Source organism: Doryrhamphus excisus, linkage group LG1, assembly GCF_037039965.1.
Source record: "Doryrhamphus excisus strain RoL-2023G ecotype Guam linkage group LG1, RoL_Dexc_Guam_v1.1, whole genome shotgun sequence".
Lineage (NCBI taxonomy): Eukaryota > Metazoa > Chordata > Actinopteri > Syngnathiformes > Syngnathidae > Doryrhamphus > Doryrhamphus excisus.
The window spans coordinates 18,228,962-18,253,373 of record NC_136357.1 but is presented as its reverse complement, the minus strand read 5'-3'; the positions used below and the strand labels follow the sequence as shown (position 1 = coordinate 18,253,373).

The 24,412-nt window shown below is 40.6% G+C and overlaps 1 protein-coding gene across 2 annotated transcripts in view; it reads left to right on the top strand.

The window, feature by feature from the left end:
* tead4 (TEA domain transcription factor 4) overlaps positions 1 to 24,412 on the top strand; it is a 50,813-nt gene that overhangs the window by 577 nt on the left and 25,824 nt on the right. Inside the window, exons 2-3 of one of the 2 annotated variants that reach the window (XM_058076404.2) lie at positions 10,948 to 11,273; positions 22,636 to 22,700. In XM_058076404.2, the coding sequence (XP_057932387.2) occupies positions 11,267 to 11,273; positions 22,636 to 22,700 (72 nt within the window). In that variant the 5' untranslated portion in view covers positions 10,948 to 11,266. Of the gene's footprint in view, positions 1 to 10,947; positions 11,274 to 22,635; positions 22,701 to 24,412 lie in introns of those variants that run through there. The other variant, XM_058076403.2, reaches the window with a different exon arrangement.

Here is a 24,412-nt window from a genome sequence, read left to right as displayed (position 1 = left end):
GATGGCGTCCTGATATTTGTTTTCAAGTTTACCGATAGCAAATTATTTGATGAATATATACACTTTGTCACGGATAACAGATAATTGCGATAAAACTATGGAAAAAAAGACAAATGCCAATTAGTTTAATAACCACAAAACAGCTATTATGGACAGATTGTATGAGAATATAAAATGAGGAAAAAATAAATAAATGACTACAGAAGTCCTCAACCGTTTCAATTCCTGTGATTCAAATGGAGCTCTTTTCTCCCCTTTTTGAAAAATTTTCCAAGGGAATCGTGTCATTGTTTTACGATCAAATATTAGCTGAGGAAAGTAATTATCTTGAGTTGTTTGTTGTAAAAAAAAAAATCTCTATAAAGGTTAAACTGCTCATTAAGTGGAGGTAGAACCACCTCAAAGGTACACTTACATTATCACACACGGACATGTGTTTGTAATTGATGTGTTGATTGATAGATAAAGCTGACTAAAAGGGGTGATAAATAAAAAAAATAAAATAAAAAATACATAAAATAAAAAAATGAAAAATAAATAAAAATACATACATGCATATTAATAGCTACATTATTACATACATACTTTTACTACATATTATGAATGCTTCTTTATACATTTCTGACACATAACATCAGCAACAGCACTGCATAAAGAAAAACAAAATATTAGTTCAATAATAATATGAACTAATATTTAACAATATGCTGTTGTTAACTATGATTTAGTGTGACATGTCTAAAATATAATGTCTAGAATATTCCTCAAATATTTAACATTTTCACTGCAAAATTCCAACATTCCAACTTCCTGGCTTTTTTTTTTCTTTCCCGAGGGATCAAACCATTGTTTATGGTCAAATATTAGCCAAGCAAACTAATTAGGGTGAGTTTATTTGTTTTTGTTTTTGTCGACTCAACAGAATTCCCAGGATTGTCAGTCCACAAATGACACAGTTGAGCGGTTGTCTCAATAATTTGTTAACTTTAATGGCTCCATTCAATTATTCAAATATTCCAGTCATTGTGAGTAAATTAAAAATGAAAGTGTTTAGGGCCATTTGTAATTTTGTAAATGTTTTAAAATAAATAAAAAAAAGGTTACAAAATGTAGTATTATTAGTAGTTGTGTCAAATGAAGGCATTGATTGGGATTAATTAGTACATATAACATATTTAGTACATTATTTTATTATTGCATTAATTAAAAAAAACCTTTACTGTTTTTGTTTGCAAGTTGGCCTGATATTACAGTCAGAATCAGTTTATGGGGTTCTGGTCCGTCACACTCTGAAATGGACAATGATTGACTGTCATTGTGTTTGGGCTTGTTTAGCATAAGCTGCCCCCACTGTACTTTGGAGGGCAAGGTGAGTAGTGGATCTCCCAGTTGGGCATCTCTGCGTGGCGTTTGCATATTCTGCCCGTGCGTACTCCAGCTTTCTCCCACGTTTCAAAGACATGCTTTTCTGCGCCATGTAAAGGACCGTAGTAGGACGCCACAGCCCAGTAAAAGCCGCCACTCTTTGGAAATTAGGTTTTAAAACAATGTTAAGAAATACAGTATATGAATGGACATATATGCTATATCAGGGTCGCCCATTACGGCGATTGCAAAGGTAGTGTTGGTTGTGTGTCACCATCATAACTGTCATTTCATAGATGTCATATGACATCAGTCAGCTGACTTTGTGTGAGCACCGCTCTGCTTTATACTGTGGGTACATGTATAACCTGTTATTTACATATTTACATTAAAATCATAAAAATGTTACACTACACTTTGTTTTGGAAAACATGTGCCGGATCTGAACAGGTCTGTCCTGTTGCAACTTGACTATTTATTATGCTTATTTTTTGGCCCTTTGTATTGAGTTGTGGACTCCTATAGAGCAGCTACATACAATAACCCACACAGAAAGCTTTCTAGTTCTTCCAGAATCTGCACTTATTCAGCTGTATTTTTTTGGATTTCGTGCTTCGTCTTTTTTTTATGTATTCCACCTATGGCTCGCTGTGTTAGCGTGCTTGGAGGACTTCCAGAAGCTGCAAACCCAACTTTCTATCTTTTAAAAATATCATCTTTTAACATACAGCCATATGAGTTGGAACCCAAATCCGATCCTGAAGTAGAGACTGGACAGTCCTAAGTTTCTCAAGACGTCTCTCAATGGTAAGTAGCTCTAGTATTTTTGTGTTAGGTTTTCTACAGCATTGGTAACGTCTAATGCAGGGGTCTCAAACTCACTTGGGGGCCACTGGAGCTGGGTCTGGGTGAGACTGGGCCGCATCAGGTTTTCCAAAAAAAAACAAACAAAAAAAAACACATTTATTAAAAACAAAAAAATTTAAGAAACTTCGCTTTGGTTCCAATTTTCTACAAGAAAAGTTCTGATAAAACATTCCACTGTTCTCAAATATCTTACTTTTTATTTTTCTACACAAAATAAGATGAAAAAAATAAACAAATCAAGAGTAAAGAAAATCTATCAATCAGTAATAAATAAATATAATAATAATAATAAAACGGCAAATAATAAAAACTTAAGAAACCACATATAGTTGGTGGGTAGACAAATTATTTTTTTCAGATTAAAATGAACAAAGCATTATTAGAGCCCTGTAGACATGACAAAACACGACTATAGTCACATTTATACTCTTTTTATTTACAACATATTGCACAACTGCAAGGTCTTGAGACGCTAACTCGCTAACTAGAGAGCTAGCGACCTAAACGGTAGCCTTCAAGTTATTTCCTTTAAACTTAAATAGCCAAAAACGTACCACTTCCACACGGATAGGGAGGTTAACTATTAACAGTTATTTAACCTTTAACATGAACATTAATCAAACATAATAATTATTTCTGGGTACATGATACCATACAGCATCCATATCAAACTTGGCGGGCCGCACTAACATTAAACTTTCATATCAAGGCGGGGGCCTCAAACTAGTGTCCTGCGGGCCGCGTGTTTGAGACCCCTGGTTTAAATGAATGAATGTTGTATTTTAACGTATCTTTTGCTCTGTTTAATTGTTTTTATTCAACTCCATTTTTCTCCATTTTTGAAAAGTGCTATACAAATAAAATGTATTATTATTATTATTATATTTTGAGCCTACTAGCGAAGGTGAAAATATGTATTATCACGCATTTATAAATTATTTATTTAAATTATTATTTTTGTGTGGGGAGATATAAAAAAACACACCAAAAATCTGCTTGAATGAAAATGTTTTACATTTTATATCATGAAAAAGCAGAAGATGCACAAGTTGCGCTGTCAACATTGTTTGCCGTGAACATTGCAGTTGGCGCAGCTGCTGGATCTGAAAGGCCGAGTGTTAGAGATTATTGTTCGTCAGGGTTCAAGCTTGCTGTGTGTGTGTGTGTGTGTCGGTGTCCCGGTGTCCCGCAGGGCAGCTGACAGGACGGCAGGAGTGCTGCTATGAGGCAACAGGTGTAATGGCGCGGGGCGGTAAAACACACAGCTGTCACGGCCTCGCTTTGCAACTCTCTGAGGAATTTGGATGTTTGTCTTTTTGCTGTATGAATGATACTGTAAATGTATGCACTCCGCTTTTCTTGTGCACGTGTGTGTGTGTGTGTGTGCAAGGATACATGTCTTCTCCACAGAGCCTCTGTGCTCATCCTACATAGCGAGCATTCCTCCTCCGCTCGCATGAGAATGGAGAATAATGCCTCACATATGAGCCTTGGACAACAAAGACTTTGTGGACCCCCCCCTCGTCCCCACTCCTTCACTGGAGTGTGTGCCTTGAGAGGAGTGTTTGACTCAATTTTCTGGTTGATATAACTATTGAATATTTATTCGTATATTTATTGAACTTTACAAAAAAGCTCAAGAATGCACAACAATATTTCCCCCCCAGCATTGTTCTTAACTATTGCAAGCTTTTTCCCTCAGGGAGTAGCCATGAGCCTTTATTTACTTTTGGATGTATCTAGATCAGGGGTCTCAAACTCATTTTACCTGGGGGCCACCGGAGCTAGGTTCTGGGTGAAGCCGGGCCGCATCAGGTTTTCAAAAAAAACCCAAAACGCATTTATTAAAAACTGGAAAAAAATCAATAAAAAAACTATCTTCAATGCTTTTGCTTCTGCTATACCCTACACTTTTTCAGTACTTTGGTTCTGGTTTTCCACACCAAAATATCTGATAAAACATTCCACTGTTCTCAAATATCTTCATTTTTATTATTATTGTTATTATTATTTATTTCTATTATTATTCTATTATTTTTCAAAATAAGATAAAACAATAAATAAACAAATTAAGAATAAAGACAATAAATCAATCAATCAATCAGTAATAAATAAGTAAAATAATAATAAAACAGCAAATAAGAAAAACGTAAGAAACCACATACAGTTGGTAGAGAAATTATTTTTTTTCAGATTGAAATGTACAGTATTAACAGTTATTTAACATGAACATTAATGAAACGTAATAATTTGACCCAATTAGCAAGTTAGCATGGTACTCAGTTCCATCTGGGAGCAGCGTGGTAACTTTAACAACATGTTTGATGAGATGCTTTATCTTGACGTGTATTTTCCCTTTTATTCCAAATCATTTCCTGCATTTATTTGTACCCAGCGTCATAAGCCTTTAGCTTCATTGCTAATCCAAAGCAAAACAGGGCGGGGTAACAGGGTAGGGTAACAGTATGGGCGGGGCACAATCATGTTAATTGTGTCTGGTGTGCACACAGCTTTAAGCTGTCATTTCAACATTAAACTTTGGTATCAAGGTGGGGGCCTCAAACTAGCGTCTCGCCGGCCTCATTTGGCCTGCGGGCCACGAGTTTGAGACCCCTGATCTAGATATTCCGAGATGTAACTAGCTGTTCCAACCTTTGGGTGTGCTCAAAATTGATCATGTCCAGGTTTGGATCGCGTTTGGATCGCAGTTGGTTTCTTGGCCGTTGATTGTAGTCCAAAATAACAGTATTTCAAGGTAAGGGTGATCCAAATAAACTATCCAAACCAACCCTGGTGCTAGCACGGTAGCAACTGTAACAGTTTGATTGTAAGTTGATTAGTCATGCCTCGTGTCAAATGGCGTAAGGCTGACCATAAAAGTTTTTGTCCATTTAAGAGTGACTTTAAACACCTTTCCCTTCATTCAATACCAAAGACGTATTTATACTTTATTATAAACCTGAACGCCCAATCCCAAAGACGTATAATGTCTTTTACATTTATATAGATTATAAGCCATAAAAGTGGCCACGAGATGGCAGAAGTGCATTTGATAAGAGCTTTGGCTTGTGAATTTGAATTGTTAAAATATACGGTTCATGAAAGAACATGGAGGAAGTGGAAGAACGTGGAGGAGTGTAGCATGCAGGTCACCCGTTGTAGGGACAATTTGGCAGTTCAGTTCCAAATGTGCAAATAGGAAATAGTTCATAGGGTTATATTTGTGAGTGAATGATTTCGATGCAAAACAACCCTTCTTTGTGTTTATGCTGTGGTGCAGTTGTTTAGATAGTTCAGTTATGACATAAGCCAAAGTTGAAAAATCTGTCAAAATCGTTGTGGTTTTGAAAAATGGCTGGGAATGAATTGACTGAGTTAAGCGTGCATTTTTTTAAAAAGAGGTATTTAATCATGGCTCATGTTGCTCTGTTTACAGGCCACGACCCAAAACATTTGAATTTGCCATAATAATATTTATTATTAATATTATTTCATATTTATTATTAATATTGACATTTATATATAGATGGAGGCAGGTGGAATTGTTGAAGGACAGAGTGGGACGGGGCCTTTAGCCAGCAACCTTGTTAAATCAATAATCAGTTAATCAGTTAATAATCTGTCGGCTCCAGCTGTTGCACCACACAGTTGGTTCACAAAAAATCCAGTTTTTGTGATTTGGGTTTTGGCGAGAATGTCAAAAAGTGGCCTCGGTTCTTACACTGTGTCTCAGGTTGTAACACATGGTATTTTTGGATGCCTGGAACGGCTTTGGAATTGGACTTACATTATTTCCTGTGGGAAGCCTATCAATTAATTGTAGGCATTGTTTTAAGTTTAATGCCATGTTAATAGGAACGCGGTCTATTTAATCTCTTGTAGGTGTGTGTGTGTATGTATGTGAGGCTCTCAGAGGGTTGGGGGGGTGCGTCCCCGTGAACATGCTCTGTCAGCAAAACAACAAAAACCCCATCAAACAACAAACCATCCCCGCAGTTCTCGGCGCCTCTCAATGCGACTTTCCATCGTATGTTGGCCTGATCCCATACTGTTGCCTTATGTGCTTTTACATTCCCCACATGATTAGCGTGCACCAGTGGAGCACGTACACACATCTCACTGTTCACCTGGAACACTAAATCACTAGCTTTTCATATCATTTTTGAATGTGGCAAGCATCTTAGATACGCTAGAATTGGATATTGAATACCACATGTTGCATCCTTACCAAAACCCAAACAAAGATGGCAGCAAAAGGTGATAATTAGCTGAAAAAAAATAAAGAAAAACATATTTAGGTTAATCCAGATCACAGTCGCAGGAGTCACTGTAAGAAAATCCATACTTCCTGGTCCCTCTTCCAGTTACACCAGGGGACAGCAGAAGAAGATGGATACATAATATTTCATTTCATTCATATTCATGTAATGATTAGGGCTGTCACTCGATTAAAATATTTAAAGGGGACCTATTATGCTTTTTTCCCTTTCTGACCTATTAATTGGAATGTTAGACTCTGCCGAATTGACATTTTATATAGTTTTATATTGTCATGCTAAGGTCCATATCGCTCAACCCTAGCTAATACATCATGTAAACATACCACCTAGTCACGTTACGTTAACAGACACCCATTTAGCCTTCTTCTTTATTGTCCATTTTTGGTTGGTGCAACTGACTACGGAAACTACGGTAAATAATGAATATAATGCAAATAAACTCCCTCTCAAAGCTTTACTGCCATCCTATTTTTTTAATAAAAAATCATTGGAAATTTTGCCAAGTATATCAGAAACTGATGTAGTTTTGCTAACTTTTCTAACTTTTCATTGCTACAAATTGCTCAACAAGCAATCATAACCATTGTGGATAAAGAAGAAGTAGTTGCACATGTAATTGTAATAGCTTTATTAATGTAACGTCATTTTGTTTTGAAGGCCGGAAAAATCTGTTGAGCTAGCTATACGTCCCCATTTCCTACTCAGTAGGTGAGTAGGTGGAAATCGTAAAACGCTGGGTTACACGAACAAGCCCTAAAGCCCTAAAAATCAACTAACTTAAGATTTTTGCTGCCCTGACTTTGTTTACGTTCAAGGGTGGTTGAGGGCTTTGTACCCCCCTGACCGCTCAGCACCAGCTGGGTGGATTATCCTGCTGAGCGGATCCAGGCAAGAGGGGCCTCGTTGGGGTTGGATGTGCGATGCGTTATGGTGTTGTGTGTTTGGGTTTGACTTGACTGGGCCAGCGCTCTAATGACTGATTGATTATCTTAACAAGACTCACTGTGACCTGTAGTGACCTGTAATGCGGAGCTGACTCCAGCTTGAAAATGTTCCCAATGTAGGTCATATTTTTGTATTAATATTATTTTTTATTTTTGTACATTTGGACCTATGTTTTTGTTGTTAATTCATTCCAAATGAACAAAAACGGATTTTTGCCAGACCAAATAATGTAGATCCAATTAAGGAACGATTGAACGTACCAAAGGGTAAAACGTTTTTTACGTGTAATATTGTACGATAACTGAGGAATTTTGATATCTATAATTCACAACAGAAGTGACCCGATGGCAGTTTACACATGGAGAAGAACACCAACATGCACTTTGGTGATGGAGGTGAGGAAAGACTCCCTCATTGGAAGAAACCTCTAACAGAAATGAGATTTGGGTCCAAATAAATAAAGTTGTGTTGGCACTGGCTTGCTTAGCGGTTAACATAGCTTCTGTGTCTTATTTTAGCTAGTCCTCCTCCAGTGATGATGATTTGCAAGACATGTTATTAATTTTCCGCCATGTAGACAAGGATTGATGGACATGCTTTAGACCTTGGGTCTAAAACACGCGGCCCGCGGGCCAATTGTGGCCCGCAGGACACTAGTTTGAGGCCCCCGCCTTGATATGAAAGTTTAATGTTAGTGCAGCCCGCGCAAGTTTGATATGGAAGCTGTATGGTATCATGTACCCAGAAAAAATTATTACGTTTGATTAATGTTCATGTTAAAGGTTAAATAACTGTTAATAGTTATCCTCCCTATCCGTGTGGAAGTGGTAAGTTTTTGGCTATTTAAGTTTAAAGGAAATAACTTGACGGCTACCGTTTAGGTCGCTAGCTCTCTAGTTTGCCAGTGAGCATGTGTCTCAAGAACCTGCAGTTGCGCAATATGTTGTAAATAAAAAAAGTATAAATGTGACTATAGTCGTGTTTTGTCATGTCTACAGGGCTCTAATAATGCTTTGTTCATTTTAATCTGAAAAAAATAATTTGTCTACCCACCAACTATATGTGCTTTCTTAAGTTTTTATTATTTGCCGTTTTATTATTATTATTATTATTATTATTTATTTATTACTGATTGATTGATTTTCTTTTCTTGATTTGTTTATTTATTTTTCATCTTACTTTGTGCAGAAAAATAAAAATTAAGATATTTGAGAACAGTGGAATGTTTTATCAGAGCTTTTATTGTAGAAAATCGGAACCAAAGCACTGAAAAAGTTTGTATATTTTTCTGTTTTTAATAAATGCGTTTTGTTTTTTTTTTCTAGCCAAGCTACATCTAGCCAAGCTTCCATACGATGCAAAATTGGCCAATGATGTATTGCAGTGGGTCCCAAACTTCGGACTATTCCTGCACACTTAAAAAAACATAAACCTTTTTATGTTGATTAGCTTTAAATGTTGAACATAATTCATTGGTTCATTCATTTTATAGTAATTTTTTGGTGTATTGGTGTACTTTTTGGTCCACTTACGGAGGACTGAGTTGATTTTAAAAAGACTAAACTAACCCTGCCGTGTAGCATGTGTTTTATTGTTTGTTTTTAAGGCGTTGAATGGGCTGGCCCCCAAATACATCTCGGACCTCATCCAAATTTACTCTCCAGCGCGGTCACTGAGGTCCGTGGGCCAGCTCCAACTTGTGGTGCCCAAGACGAGACTTAAGACCAGGGGACCAGAGTGATCGTATGGTCCTGTGTCTTTTAGTTCTTTTATATTAATTTGTTTTATTTTTTGTATACTTTTATTGCTTTGCTTATTGTTTTTAATATTTTAATATCTGTTTTACTATTTTATTTCTTATTTGAACTTTTAATTTTGGATTAAATTCAATTTGTACCTTTATTTATTGTATTTTATTTTTACTTTTTATTTTACTAGTCTGTACAGCACTTTGGAAACTCCTGTTTATAAAATGTGCTATATAAATAAAGTGGATTGGATTGGATTGGATGTGTCCGTGTACACACTTGACTCACTCACAGGACTGCTTTTACCCCTTCCCCAGTCAAACCAATCTGATTGGAAACCCTTGAAAACTTAAATGTGACACCCCCGGCCCGTCTGTCTTTTTCCTGCCCTAAATGGACATGCTGGAGGCAGGAAAAGTACACAACAACAAAGCTTGAGCAAGCACTTCCGTCTTGGCTCACTTCCATTTTACTCACCCACTGAATGACAGGAAGAGGTGTCACCAATGTTCGGGCTCATTCTTATATAAGATAATGTCGGGGGCAAACAGGATGTCAGTCTTGTGCATCTGGCTGTTCATCTGGAATTCTAAAGTATCCATTATAAATACGTTTAACTGATAAAAATGACAACAAATTGAGCTGCAGTCATCATGTAATGACGTTAACCCCCCCCAGCCAGCCTTAATATCCTGCTATGGTCCTCTTGGCATGTATGTGTGTCTGGCTAGTGGTCCCCCTCTAATGTGGCTCCTCATCTATTGACTTTGGACCCCTCCAGCGCCCCCCCAGTCACCCTCCAGACTGCTGTCATCTTCACGTTAACATCCCCCTTTATTTGTTTTCCCGCCTGAGCTAACCTAATCCATGTCGCTTTGAGCAGCTGTGGGTTAGTACAGGCTTTTGTGACACATTGGAAGACACTTTATGTTGCAATATGTATTTTTTTACATGTAACACAGAGCAGTAAGTCTATAAATCTATATCTTCCTATAGATAGTTCCTAGTTTGCCACTCAATTCTTACATCAATTTTTGTCATTGGCCCGTGGGGCAGGTGTGCTTGAGGCCCATGACCTCTACCTGACCTCTACCACCATGTAGCCGCACAAATGTGCAACATGACAAGGAACCAGAAATACAAATAGACAGATGTTTAAAGTGTAGTTAATAAAGGTAATAAAATACATAACATGGATAAATATAAATAGATCTGTGATATAAATAAATTGTATATTTGCTAATTGCTAAATATTTGTAATTTGCTTTGTAATAATTCAAACAAAATAGCTCAATGAGAACAAGCAAAATACATATAAATACAAATAAAATACACAGAAAATTTAAATATGTATGATAACGACAGATGTGTAAATAATTCAAATAACTAAAAGGTAGATCAAACCAAATAAATAAATTAAATATACATAATAAACTTGATATTTAAAAACTTTTTTTCCAACAACTTTTTTGTTGGACAAACAAAAACAACTAATTTATTGACGGCCCCTAGCATAAACCAGACACAGTGAGGGGCAACTACTACTATAGCTACGCCGTTGAATAACGTCCACAGTGAAAAGAAGTCCATCACAGTACACTGTGGACATGTCTGCATGGTGGCAACCAGCTTTGAAGCACATTGCCACACCTACCTTGTTGGCGTGTGGCCCCAAGTTATACGACGATGAATCCAATCTTCAAAATAAATAGTCATTTATGATTATTTTCTTGTGTTTGCAGGGGTCCTTTGCCAACATCCTCACACTGGTGGATTCCCGCCAGGCAGGAGCACCACCACCTCCCCACCCCAAGCATCTACATCGACATCCCCATCCTTGCTCTGTGGTCTCCTTCCCATCTTCCCACCACGTCTACGGAGTGGGTGCCGGCTCCCTCCCCCAGGGGTGGGAGCGAGGAGCTGGGGGACACTCTTGACAAACCCTTGGAGAACGATGCGGAGGGCGTGTGGAGCCCCGACATCGAACAGAGCTTCCAGGAGGCCTTGGCCATCTACCCGCCCTGTGGCCGCAGGAAGATCATCCTCTCTGATGAGGGCAAGATGTACGGTACGCCCCACCCACCCACTCTGTCTTCCTTTTATTTATATGATTGTTCAGGGATCATAATAGATAAATATGCACTTCTGCTTAACTTCTTTCATACTTAATCAGATGTTTTCTTTCATTTCTTCTGTTTTCTGTCACTTCCACTCGGCCGCAAAACTAAATGCTACAAGTCGGCCAAAGCTTTGCCAGTTTTTAGTTGCGGTTTTTCCGTGCAAAATTCCATTCCATCAAAATGGAGGTTTATGAAGTGTGAATATGATAAGTGGTATGTGTGCAGGTCACACAGCTAGGAGACCCGGGTTTGATTCCTTGCTGGGGCATCTATGTGTGGAGTTTGCATGGTCTTCCCATGCATGCGTGGGCTTTCTCCGGGTACTCCGGTTTCCTCCCACATTCCAAAAACATGCTAGGTTAATTGGCCACTCCAAATTGTCCATAGGTATGAATGTGAGTGTGAATGGTTGTTTGTCTATAAGTGCCCTGTGATTGGCTGGCCACCAGTCCAGGGTGTACCCCGCCTCTTGCCTGTAGACAGCTGGGATAGGCCCCAGCACGCCTCTGGGGACTCTAATGAGGATACGTGGTAGAAAATGAATAGATGGATGTATACAAGTGACAATTAAGGCCTATTATGGTCGAATGGTGCTATGGCTGTAAAATAGTGATTTTTAGATCAAACTGCATGGCTAAGAATAGTCTGAGCAGGTATTGCAAAGGTAGGCTGTTGGCGTTCCTCCTCCTTAGCTAGATGGAAGATGTTGGTTAACTGATGGCTTTGACACCAGCGTGTCATCCGTTGTCTACGGCGGATAGAAATATCGGTGCAATGAAAGGCGTTCTGTCATTGTGTTGTGTTGTCACCGTGCCTAAGTGCTACCCACCTTTTGCGGTCATGACTGTCCTCTGATACCTAACCCACGTCCCCCAAAAAGCCGCATATGATCACGCTGAGGGGGGGGCTCAGGTAGCTCATTCTGTGTCATGCGAATGAGTGTTTGTACGGGTAAACGTGGGTGAGGAAAAAAACAAGTGCCCCTTCCTCCCTGTGGGCGGGCACTGGGGAGCGCATTGGCCTGCCAGGAATGGCATGTGCACTTGGGAGCCCGGGGGTTCAAGGCAGCTCAGCTGTAACCCTAAACCAGAATAGACGTTTACCCTTTGAGCGCCTCGGCGGGTGGGGGGGGGCGGACAAATAAACACCAAGGTGGACAGTGGTGTCTTGCATGGCCTCTGGGCCCCCACGGCAGAACTCTGTCACACCTGTCCTGTGGAGTGCATGAGTGCTATTTCAGGGCTTTTTACCTCGTCCGCACCTTTTCTGCTTGAAAATCATTCAGAACGAGTCTCCGTTTGCTGCCAGAAGGGTTCTTCCAAACACGTACATACAACATATACATCACGTTATAGTTTCAATCATGTTCTAACAGTAATGTGTGTCCCAAAAGTGATCAGAAGAGGTACTCAAACGCTCATTTTTGAAATTGAAATTTTCCACCTACCTTACGAACATGATGAACATGACACTTTTGTAAATTGTCCATAGGTATGAATGTGAGTGTGAATGGTTGTTTGTCTATATGTGCCCTGTGATTGGCTGGCCACCAGTCCAGGGTGTACCCCGCCTCTCGCCCAAAGACAGCTGGGATAGGCTCCAGCACCCCTGCGACCCTCATGAGGAAAAGCGGTAGAAAATGAATGAATGAAAATAAAAAAGGGGAGGGAGGTGGTGTTGAAGAAAGCAGACTTTGCTAAACGTCTTAAAATAAAGCACTGACCTTTGCCATCTATCTGCCATTTAAGTCTATTCATTTAGTTTTTATTCTACCAAAAGGCCAACCCAGCATGTAATCTTAACTTAACTTTAGCTCACATATGCTCCTTTTCCACTGTGACTGGTTCGGACATGTTTTGGAGCTTCTGAGAGTTTTGCTTTTCCACAATTGGTTCTAACTGAAGCTGTCTTTTTTGGTTCAACTCTGGCTTCAAACCGTTTGCATAATTGTTGGGTTGAGTTGGGTGTGGTTACCTAAAACAAGAAACTGTGCATGGTCCAACTTCAGCCCCCCCCCCTTCCTCAACCGCAGCCCAGATGGTCCACGCTTTGCAGCCCCTGCAGCTCTGTTCATTGTATCACAATCCCCCCCACCGAACCCAACCCCAAGGTCACCAGTGGCCAGCAACTCGGACCATTGAGGCCGCCTTCCCGATCAATGCCAATCAAAGCCACTTAGCAGGTCCTCGCTGTTGACCATATTGTCAAAGCGCTCATGGCGTCACTTGGGTGACCAAACCAAACATGGATGAAGCGATGGCTTAATTCTTTCCCAAAAGGTAACTTCTCGGGTGTCCTTGCACAAGCTAAATACGGAGCCACAGACAAAACAACATAACAAGGTGTCTGTTGGCTGAATGCGACATACTTGGAATTTTAGGTTGAATTCCCCACCGAGGAATGAATACCATTCTTTGGCACACAATATGACATTGAGTCTCCCAGCAGAGACACGGAAGGAATGTGCGCCTTCTACCCATTCCTTCATTGAATGGAATGTTTTCTCCTCATATTCTGCATGTATTTGCCACATTTCTTCGGGCCCCTTGAGCTCATTACCAGCAGGCGTATTCGCCAACTTATTTGGGACAGTGTCAAGGATATTGAGGCGAGTATGCGCGCCCGTGGTAATTTGACATATGTCTGCCAAGGAAGACATTTCCTGCCATGTGTGGCTCTCAGTGATTCTGACCGTAGGGTCTGTGCTGGGATCACGGAGAGAAAAAAAAACAGTGTCAGGAGTGTAACAGTAACCACAAAACTGCAGCCAGAATGGGTACTTTCAATTAAAGCAGGACTCTTTTTGTGTGTTGCATGAAGTTATTGACCTATGGTGTGTAATAATGGGCGATTAAAAAAACATTCATGGTGTTTACTGGGCTTCATGCAAGTGTACTGGGATTTTAAAGATAACATACATTTTGTTGTATATAGTGTATATATATGTTGGAGTTGCAGTTGGACAAAAATTTAAATGTATTCATGCTGGGCTACAAGTACTGTCCAGAAGTAGCCAGCAGTTGCAAACCCTTTTGAAAGCATGTTTATGTTTTCAGGGCTCTACATTAAAAAGAAAAATGACTTGCCCATGGGGAATCCTTAAGGTGAGAACTACTTGCCCGAACTTGCCCCATGTAAAATGAAAAGACTACCATAATGGTATCATCTCATTTTTGTGGCATCACATGAGAATCTCAAATAAAGATGAAATGATTATTATTTCTTGTGGTTAATATATTTAGCAGCAATATATGCAGATAATTCATCAGATAATACAGTAAACCTCGGATATATTGGATTCAATTGTTCCCACTGGTTTTGTCCGATATAAGCGAAATCGGTTATATGCGTATACCGGAAAATGTCAGTTTTACGCATATATCGGATTTATATCCGGTATATGCGTAAATCGGATTTTATCCGTTATAAAAAGGCACTTCCTTGACTATGTTTCCAATGTACCTGGACTGGACAATGAAAAGAGACGTAAGGTAATGAGAATTTAACTTTATTGGACTCTGAGCATAACAAATTGTTAATTAAGCTAGGCCCTGTTACGCCCGTCAGGCCTACGTTATTTCCAATAGTGAGGTTAAGATCTCATTCACTGCTGTGCTAGTATTATTGACGTCACTCACTTTTATATTTGTCCTAAATCTGAATAATAAACGTGAATATAAATCGCGCAGGCAATGCTGCAAATGACGTCGTATAGCGGCCTGTCCACGATTCGGCGAATCGGAGCGCCACGATGCGGCCATCCGATATATGCGAGGGAAATTTAATGGAAATGCATTAGAACGGGACTGGAGATTTTGTCCGAAATAGGCGAAATCCATTATAAAAAATCCGATATATGCAATGAATTTTTATTGGAAATGCATTACAGAAAAATCGGTTCTTTTTTATCTGTCTGTTGTGAGCGAATTTTCGATATATCCGAGTCCGATATATCCGAGGTTTACTGTAGTACTGACGCATTGTATTTGGAGGAATGTCTGAAAAATAGTGTAGATGTATGTTAACATGGCATGCCATACTACCTTACACATCGTAGTTGTAGTAAGCAGTGATATTTATAAGTTGTGCACCAAAATGAAACATTATTGAATAGACACATTTGTGTACTAGTAAAGTGTTTTTTAATCCAGAAAAAAATGCTCAACGGTCAAACAATAATTTGTGAAGCAAAGGTGATAAAAATCCACAGAGAAATGGAAGCGCTAGATTTTGTAGCTTGTGCAAAATCAGCACTTGGTATTGGATCTAATGGGTGGTGTTTCATTGTGACCACTTCAAATTGTCACAGCAATGTGATTCACTCACCTGTGCCATCATTTGATTTGCTGCCGCTAATAAAATACTTGTTTAGGAGGCACTGTTTCATCACTTTTTGCTGTTTTCCTTCATAAGTTGTTGAAGAATTAGACCATGTTGGCAGGGACTCGATGATAGATGTTTTCCTAGTCAAACCATCTCAAAACTGCGGACTGCAGACCGCGGCCTAAATAAACGATTTTGATTGGTCCATTTCAAGATTTGCAAGGATTGGTTTGCAAATTAGCACCGGAATTACGCAGTACGTGTTTTACCAACACCCAACAAGAACGCTTTTAAAAAAACTCTTGGCAGTGTGGCATGCCAAAGTGCACTTGCCTAACAGGAATATCACTGATTGGATTTACTTGCCCCAATTTTGATTTAACTTGCCCCGGGCCATCGGTACATCATTATTGTCGAGCCCTGGTTTTGCACTTTGTTCCTTTACTGGGCACGAAAAGGAACCGAACCGGAGGTAAGTAACAAACGGTGATTATGGTTGTTAATAATTGTATCCCGTTCCATCCCCACCTTGTAGTACAGTGCAGCTGCATGAATGTGGCGTTGGAAATGTATTATCTCCCCGCTTTACAGACTTCCATGCTGTTATGGCAATTTCTCCACCTGGATTGAAAAGGAATGATTTAGTCATTTAGCAGGCTTAAATCTAGTTATCACATCCTGTTTGATGCAGCTGTTTGCGTTGGTCACGTTGCATTTGCTAACAGCTGTGAGGGCAGCACTTAGCCAGGATTTCCATGGTTCTGTCCGTGGAGAGTGCTCCCATCGCTGCTGCTGCTGTGAATGAAGTCAGCAAAGCTTTCCCGAATGCTGACAGGATTTTCACACACTTTCACAACAAAGAACTCGCGCACACCCTAACGTTAGCCCGCTAAGCCTCGCTCGCGCAACCTGTCGTCCCATTGTTGTTTTTTGCTCCGGTGATATAAATATGTTTTATGGCTCTCAAGGGAATCTCATTAAAATGTGATGTAAAGGTCAGTGGAAAAGAAACAGGGAGTCCTCACTCAGGTGTCATCTTTGCCAGTCAAGTGACAGCTTCGCTTACAGTCTTGACCACTTAAATGTGATTTCCCGCATATTTGCGATTGCGCACTGATTGTAAAAAAAAGCTCCAAACCATAACCAGTAAAATGAAATACACTTGTCTCAAATTGTAAAGAACATTTATTTATTGGTAACAAACTGGCTAACCTTTCTAATGGGATGATTGCTACAAACTGTAATACCTGTGCTTGTGATGAAGGAAGATGTAGTCACCCATGCAATTCCAGGTGCATATTAGGGGTGGAGCCAAACCCTAATACGGTATTCGGGATGGCACAATAATTAATTAGCACAGATACTTTTTAAAATATTTCTATTCAGGAACAATTAAAACATCATATCAGAAAGCTCAGGCGACCGCAGTCTATGTCCGGATCAGCCAATGTAATGAGTGACTGGTGTTCAGCAGTCGTGGGCGAGGACAGAGCAACACAATGGAGGAGGCTCAACTTAGTTGCATCCGTATTTTGCTTTGTAAACACTACCTTTCACCTCAACTGGGTTTCAAATGCTGTTTACGACTATCAGTAATAGTGAAGTTTGACCGGGAGATATTCCGTTGCACTGCATTTAGTTACTTTTGCGGTTGGGCGTTCTCCTGTTCGCTCTGTTAGCATTAGCTTGGTAACGTTACAAGGATATACCATCTGAGATGTTCGAGTTGAGGGCAGCACGTGGGATAGTGGTTAGCATGTAGACTTCACAGCTAGGAGACCAGGGTTCAATTCCACCCTTGGTCATCTCTGTGTGGAGTTTGCATGTTCTCCCCGTGCATGCGTGGGTTTTCTCCGGGTACTCCGGTTTCCTCCCACATTCCAAAAACATGCTAGGTTAATTGGCCACTCCAAATTGTCCATAGGTATGAATGTGAGTGTGAATGGTTGTTTGTCTATATGCGACCCTCATGAGGAAAAAGCGGTAGAAAATGAATGAATGAATTAATGTTTGAGTTCCAGACAGTGGAGGCCTTCTGTGAAACCGTCTTAAGATCCAATGCAATTTTTCAACTGGTCTTGACATTCTGAGTGTAAATGATGGTAAATCATTCCTGGAATTCCAACCGGCAAGCATTGATTATGTAGACACGGCATTGGAGAAACACCTTCTGTGGCTGCTAGTCGTTACACTTGGTGGACTGCGGACCAGTGGATCCACGTATCACAGCTTGCCGCTTTATAGAGAGGTAGAAGCGGCGCCACAGCAAACATAAGCACGGTTGCAGCGCTAGCCTGCCGACCAGGTTAAAGGCGAGACCATGAGACCGATTCTATCTGTTCGATTTATCTTTTATTATCATTCAACCAATACATTTTCATAGTTGATAGTTTTCCGATAACACTGCACAAAATATCACGGGGGAATACCTAGGGGTTAATTTAACACGAAAAATGGACGAACTATTCCATGCCAATTATGTTAAGGTAGACCAAGTTATTAGAAATGATATTCAAAGATGGCAAGTTCTTGTATTCGATTTTAGCTCAAGGATGGAGACAGTGAAGATGAATATACTCCCAAGGCTTCTTTATCTATTCCAAGCACTACCAATTAATATTCCAGAAAAACAGTTTAAACAATGGAACAAAATGATTTCAAGGTTTGTGTGGCATAACCAAAAGCCAAGGGTCAAATTTGAAACATTGCAATTGAGCAAAGACAAGGGGGCCATGGGACTACCAAACCTTAAAAAAATGTTCCATGCTGCACAGATGAGTGATTCTATGTTGGTGTGATGTACATTTTGTATCAAAATGGAAAAACTTGGAACAGACCATTAATGGAAGAGAAATTCAAAGTGCCATTGCGGGCGACAAGAGAGGGAGACAGGGGTGTGACCGTGTCGATGATGTGACCAGTTTTACACTGGAACTATGGTTCAGTCTAACACGGAAACTCAAATTAGAGGATGACCTCTGTCTGTTACAATGGATAGCATACGATAAGAACTTTGTTCCATTCATTATAAGACCTTCCAGCAATGGATCCCAAGAGGTATAACCGCATGGTGTACGATAGTAAATAAGGGGAAATTCATGAGCTTTCAAGAACTGCAACAACTATTCGACCTGGGCGAAAACGACCATTTTAGATACATACAAATGAGAAAATACTATGACAGGAAAATACAATTCTGGATGAATAGAAGAAGACATGGGCTGATTCAAATGGCGATGTCTGCATACAAATCAAAAGCTACCAAGATAGTACCCACACTATATAAACATTTAATGGAGGGAAAAGCAAATACTCATTATATTAAAGAAAAATGGAAAAAAGAACTCAAAACAAACATTACAGAAGCTGAATGGTTGGGTATGGTTATGACCCAAAACACCACAACATCATCATGGGTCTGGAGGGAGCATTGCTGGAAGAACATAATTAGATTTTTCATGACACAAGAAATTAAACAAAAATATCTGAAAGTTACCCAGCCATGCTGGCGTCAGTGTGGTACAGTCCATGTCAACCATTCACATGTGTTCTGGCTCTGCCCAAATATCATCAAAATATGATTTTTGGAAGAGGGTATGTAAAACCATGGAGAGGATTTTGGGTTACAGTGGGACTTTTTCATGTGAGATATTGTATCTGGGCCACCTGGTGGGAAACTCTGTGCTAAGAAAAGATAGGTATTTGTATAAAATCATGTTGGTAGCAGGTAAAAAAGCCATTACCAAAAAATGGCTTCATCCAAGACCCCCGGTACTGGAGGACTGGCTTTGTGTGATGAACACAATATGATGATATGGAATATATATATTTGATGTGGAAATGATATGGAACTATTGACACATAGATTGAGGACTAAAGAAGACATGTGTGGAGAAAAATGGGTGAAATGGACACTGTTCACGGACAAAAATCAAGGAAATGACTCAAATTGCACCATGACAGGGAATGTGTGATAGCCAAATTGTGTGACGTGTATGTCCAGTGCCCCCTTTTTGTTTTGAGTGTGTTTGTACGTTTTGTTTTAAAAATATAAAAATAAATAAAAATAAAGTATAAAAATATATATATCACAGGGGGTGGGGGGAAAATAACACTAAACTAAGCCATTCTGATGCCTGAATGTGACTTTTTGGTTTTCCTGATCAGACCCAGTTTGTGTACACCAGTGTTTTTCAACCTTTTTTAAGCCATGGCACGTTTTTTTTTTTTTTTTACATTGGACAAATCTTGTGGCACACCACTAACCAAAAATGTTACAAAATATCACCACGACCTCACACGTGCATCAATAAGTCTATGGGAGGAACAAGGTAGGTGTTGCCACACGGACCAATATTACATTGCTCTGCCAGTCTTTACACCACAGACACTCCACAGTAGCCACGTTTTTACATCACCACTTTTTCTCTTTCCGAATGACCTTTCGGGAAACAATGGTATCCATGGAAAGGAATATTCCAATCTCTTGTCTACATGCGCCGTGAAAATCAAACAGCACAGTCAATAGGGCATGCCCAGTAAAACGTAAACATCAACATCACGTGATACCGGCTTCCCCGAGTTTTTCTTTCACTTGTTGGAATAACTCCGTATTGCCAGTTTTGCTTAGTCCAGTGCCGATTGCTGGCCTCCATTTTTAAAAGTGAAGAACGTCTGGATCTGCGTGTTACGTCATTCATATCTGAGCATGCGCTGAAAGAACACACCCGGGATCAATTTAAACAGGAAAAGATCAAATTCAATCTTGCTAATATTTTATAATTAAACTCAGGACATGTTTTATATAGATATATATTTTCTTTTTTAATAAAACTGCACTTATGAATAAAGTATTGATTGTGTTAATGCCCTGCATCAGAATGTGGCATGAATTCATGAGTCGACTCAATGAAGTGCTGCTCCCCAGTGACCGTGACACTACCACCACCACCACTTGACTGGCTTGATAGTAGACAAGAAACAATTATCTTGCTACTCACTTGTGTTGACTAATTGTCATTGGTTGGTAACTCTATACTCGTATTCCTTGAGAAGATATACTGTACTGCATATTCTTGCCCAAGTCTTTGCAGCTGATTCTTCTGATTGTTTGCCTGATGATTAATCCATAGGGGGTATTTGTTGTGCACAAACAGGACATGCACATGTGGGGCTTACGTTGGAGCAGCAGATGCAGGACCCAGTGTCAGTGTAAAGGAATGTGTGGAATGCACTGAGAGGGAGCGATCACACCAGGCCATTGATGCAGATTTATGATCCGCGTGGACCGTGGATTGACTTTGGAGGGGTGGGACCTTAGTAACCTTATGCACCTACTCATGACCTCATAGCAAAACTGATGAAATGGCACTTTTAGGGTCATATTGACTTTTACTCCAAAAATAGCCCCCCTTGCATATGAGTTTAAAAGTAATATGGTTCATTCATTTTGGTTGTTGTTTGGTCGGTATGACAAAGCAAAACCTCAATTTTCCAAGATATCTTTCCATCGCATGTCAATTTGCTGCTCCAATTTCACACACGCCCTTGACAAACCCCCCTTGTGGAGGCATGGTTGATAAACATCAAACTGCAGCCTCGGTTGGCGCTATACGTCTTCTTGTCTGTCTGGCTGGCTAATTGGATAGCATGATCTCATCCGTGTGTGACTGGCTGGCCTGTGATCTGGTGGGTGTGTGTTGGAAAGTATTTTTGATGGGACCTTCCCCAAGCATTCACACAAGGAGTGGCGGAGTATCTGATACCGGGACAAACTTACAGCATAATACAGCTTTAAAAGGCATTTTAACATGGAAGTGGTATAGTGTGCCCTAACCCCTTAACCAAACCCATGTACAGAGCAGAGGGCATGGCAATCTGCCCGGCCAAGATGGCTTCCTGACTGAAACTCGTATACCTCATGTAAATTTATAAAATCACGAAAGAAGCTAACTTCCACTTCCGGGTGTGTCTCAGAAGTTACATAAAATGTAGATACTTCCTTAGACCACTGAATGTAAATGTCTGGATTCAGGGTCCAGGGTCTGAAGACAAGGCCTGTGCAGGATAGATCATCAATTTCTGTCACGCCCATTGTACACAGACAATACCCCGCTTTGACGTACAGTCAAATCCCAATTTTTGTTTAATGTGTGTTAATATGGAAAAGTAAAATTCCAGTAAATTTACAATGACTGAACATCTTAATTGTATTGAACTTGTGTATGGGGAGAAACAAGAGGCTTAAAGAAGTCGGATGACTGTCACGCCCCCCTTGCCCCAGCGTAACTGGAGCCATTCAACGGGCTAAGGTGGGTGTGACGGGGGTGGCATTGAGGGGGAACAAGGCCAAGATTTACTGTGGGGCGTAAAGGCATATTCCATAAACATTGACACACACACCAGCTGCCTGGCAGTGTCACTAGACTGGGCCTTTTTTTTTTGGTCAGCGGCCGGGGGGGGGTGTCTGTCCCGGGGTCCAGTCTTAGGATCTGGTAGCTCCAAGCAGATGACACCTGCTCCGCCAGTGTGAGCTGTCTGTCATTAGTGGATGTGCACTGATCTGCACACGCAGTGAAAGAACAAGAGTGGGCCGAGGATCAGGGCCTTCACAAAGACTGAAACTACCCTAATCCTTTTCTTCATGCTTGCTTTAGACATGATTATCCTTCCATGTTGCAGTTTTATTTGCATCACTTTTTAATTTTGTGTGTTCAAACTGGTACTTCTTGACAAAAACAGTATCTTGTTCTTCATTTTGCTGAAGTTATGGAATTCTAATGTTTGAGTATCATTCCCAATTGGAGCATAGCCAATGGATTACATGATAGTTGTGTACCATACTGACCATACTAGCATCATAAGGCAGACTTTTTCATGCAGCATGTACAAATCTCTAGATTCTTCCCACACTTAAGTCCAACTCTTGTTTAAGGGTCAATGTGGTATGTTCTGGATTTTACATGAAAGATGTTGTTTTCATTACAGGACGCAATGAGCTCATAGCCCGCTACATCAAACTCCGCACTGGGAAAACGCGGACCAGGAAGCAGGTGAGTTCATTGCCACTTGTTAGCTGTCCCTATTTTTGGCTACGTTCGGAAAGTCCACCTTGCTGAGTGATGCCCCAAACCCCCCCAGGGGCAGCGCCCCTCTAACCCTTACCACCTTCACTGACGATTGATTGGGGGCCAGCAGCCCCGGTGTGCAGATGCAACAGGGATCATATGTTGACGTTTTTTTGCGCCTCGCAAGGATGAGGCGCTTGTTTGAAGCGGGTAGAAGCTGGGGAATACGGCAATGTGGATAGGAGGGACGAAAGCGGGGATGGGAGAGGGATTTGGAACTTTATCCTCAACCGTGGCATCTGATACACAGGGACTGATGCAGGGGCAATGATGGATGTGTGCAGAGAGATCCCTCCTGCTAAGTCATCTGGCAGAGTCAGTGGGAGAGTTGTGATGAGAGAAGCGACGAGGACAGAAGGACACCTGCTGCTCTGCTGGGATCATTTTATAAGATCGATACAACCATCTTTGGTCTTGGGTGGGGAGACACCGGATTACTCAGAGAGTACCCACATATAGAAGAATGTCCACAAGACCTGGCTATGGGGTGATAGTGCTGTCCAGCCATCACTTTGCCACATCGAATCAATGTGGTTAATATTATAATATTTTAAAATCAAGTTAGATTTTTTACCCTTAGGTACCCTTTTCATAAAAGTTTAATAAAAAATGTAATCTAGTTAAGAGAAGTTTTCACTTTCATTGATAATGCACTCTGGCGGCACAGCGGTCGAGTGGTTAGCACGCAGACCTCACAGCTAGGAGACCAGGGTTCAATTCCACCCTTGGCCACGACCCTCATGAGGAAAAGCGGTAGAAAATGAATGAATGAATGAATGATAATGCACTGCCCCAAAAGGTGGACCTCTTGAACACACCTAATTACAAGTCCGTCACCTCATTTAGCATCAGGATAATGCACGGTCGCATTCTGCAAGAATCTGAACACAATTCCTGGAAGCTCTTCTCTGGAAGTTCTTGTATGGCCAGCAAACTCACCCGACATGTTACCCATTGAGCATGTTTGGGAAGTCTCATTGATTTCTGTTCAGAATTTTTACGGACAGAATTTCTAGGGCCAGCCACGGTGTTGAGGTTGTCTGGTTTGGAAGCCTTAGAACCGCATTTATTTGCGGGTGATGTGGTCCTGATGGCCCCATCTGGCCCTGATCGTCACCGTTAACTGGGCCGGTTCGCAGCTAAGCGTGAAGCGCCTTTGTGCTCTGCAGCGTTGACATCTTAGCCTTTGATCTGATGGGATCCACTCCAAAACAGCGTGTAGTGCGTGTGAGGGGTTCTGTAGGATCTTGTGAGCAGTGCGGTTGATTTGCTGGTTGCTATGTTGAGCTCAAGCTCTAACAAGGTGTCCAATGATTTTGGAGCAAACTCCTCTAATGCTGAGTAAATGTGTCTGGTCCTGAAGATGAAGTGACTAAAGCCATGTGATTGGATGAATAAAGGCATGGTAAAAAGCCAGCAAAACCTTTTTATTCACTCCAAATGAACTGAGCTTCCTCAGAAGGTACTGTCTTTGGTGGCACTTCTTGAAGATGTCCTCACTCAAAAACTCAAAAGGCTATCAAATATTGTGCCCAAGTACCTATACCGACTCGCCCCCAATAGTTGTAGTGATGGCCTCTGCCACTTGCCTTTGCTTGCTGGCGTATGTCACAATCACCTCTTAGGTCTTTGTTAGG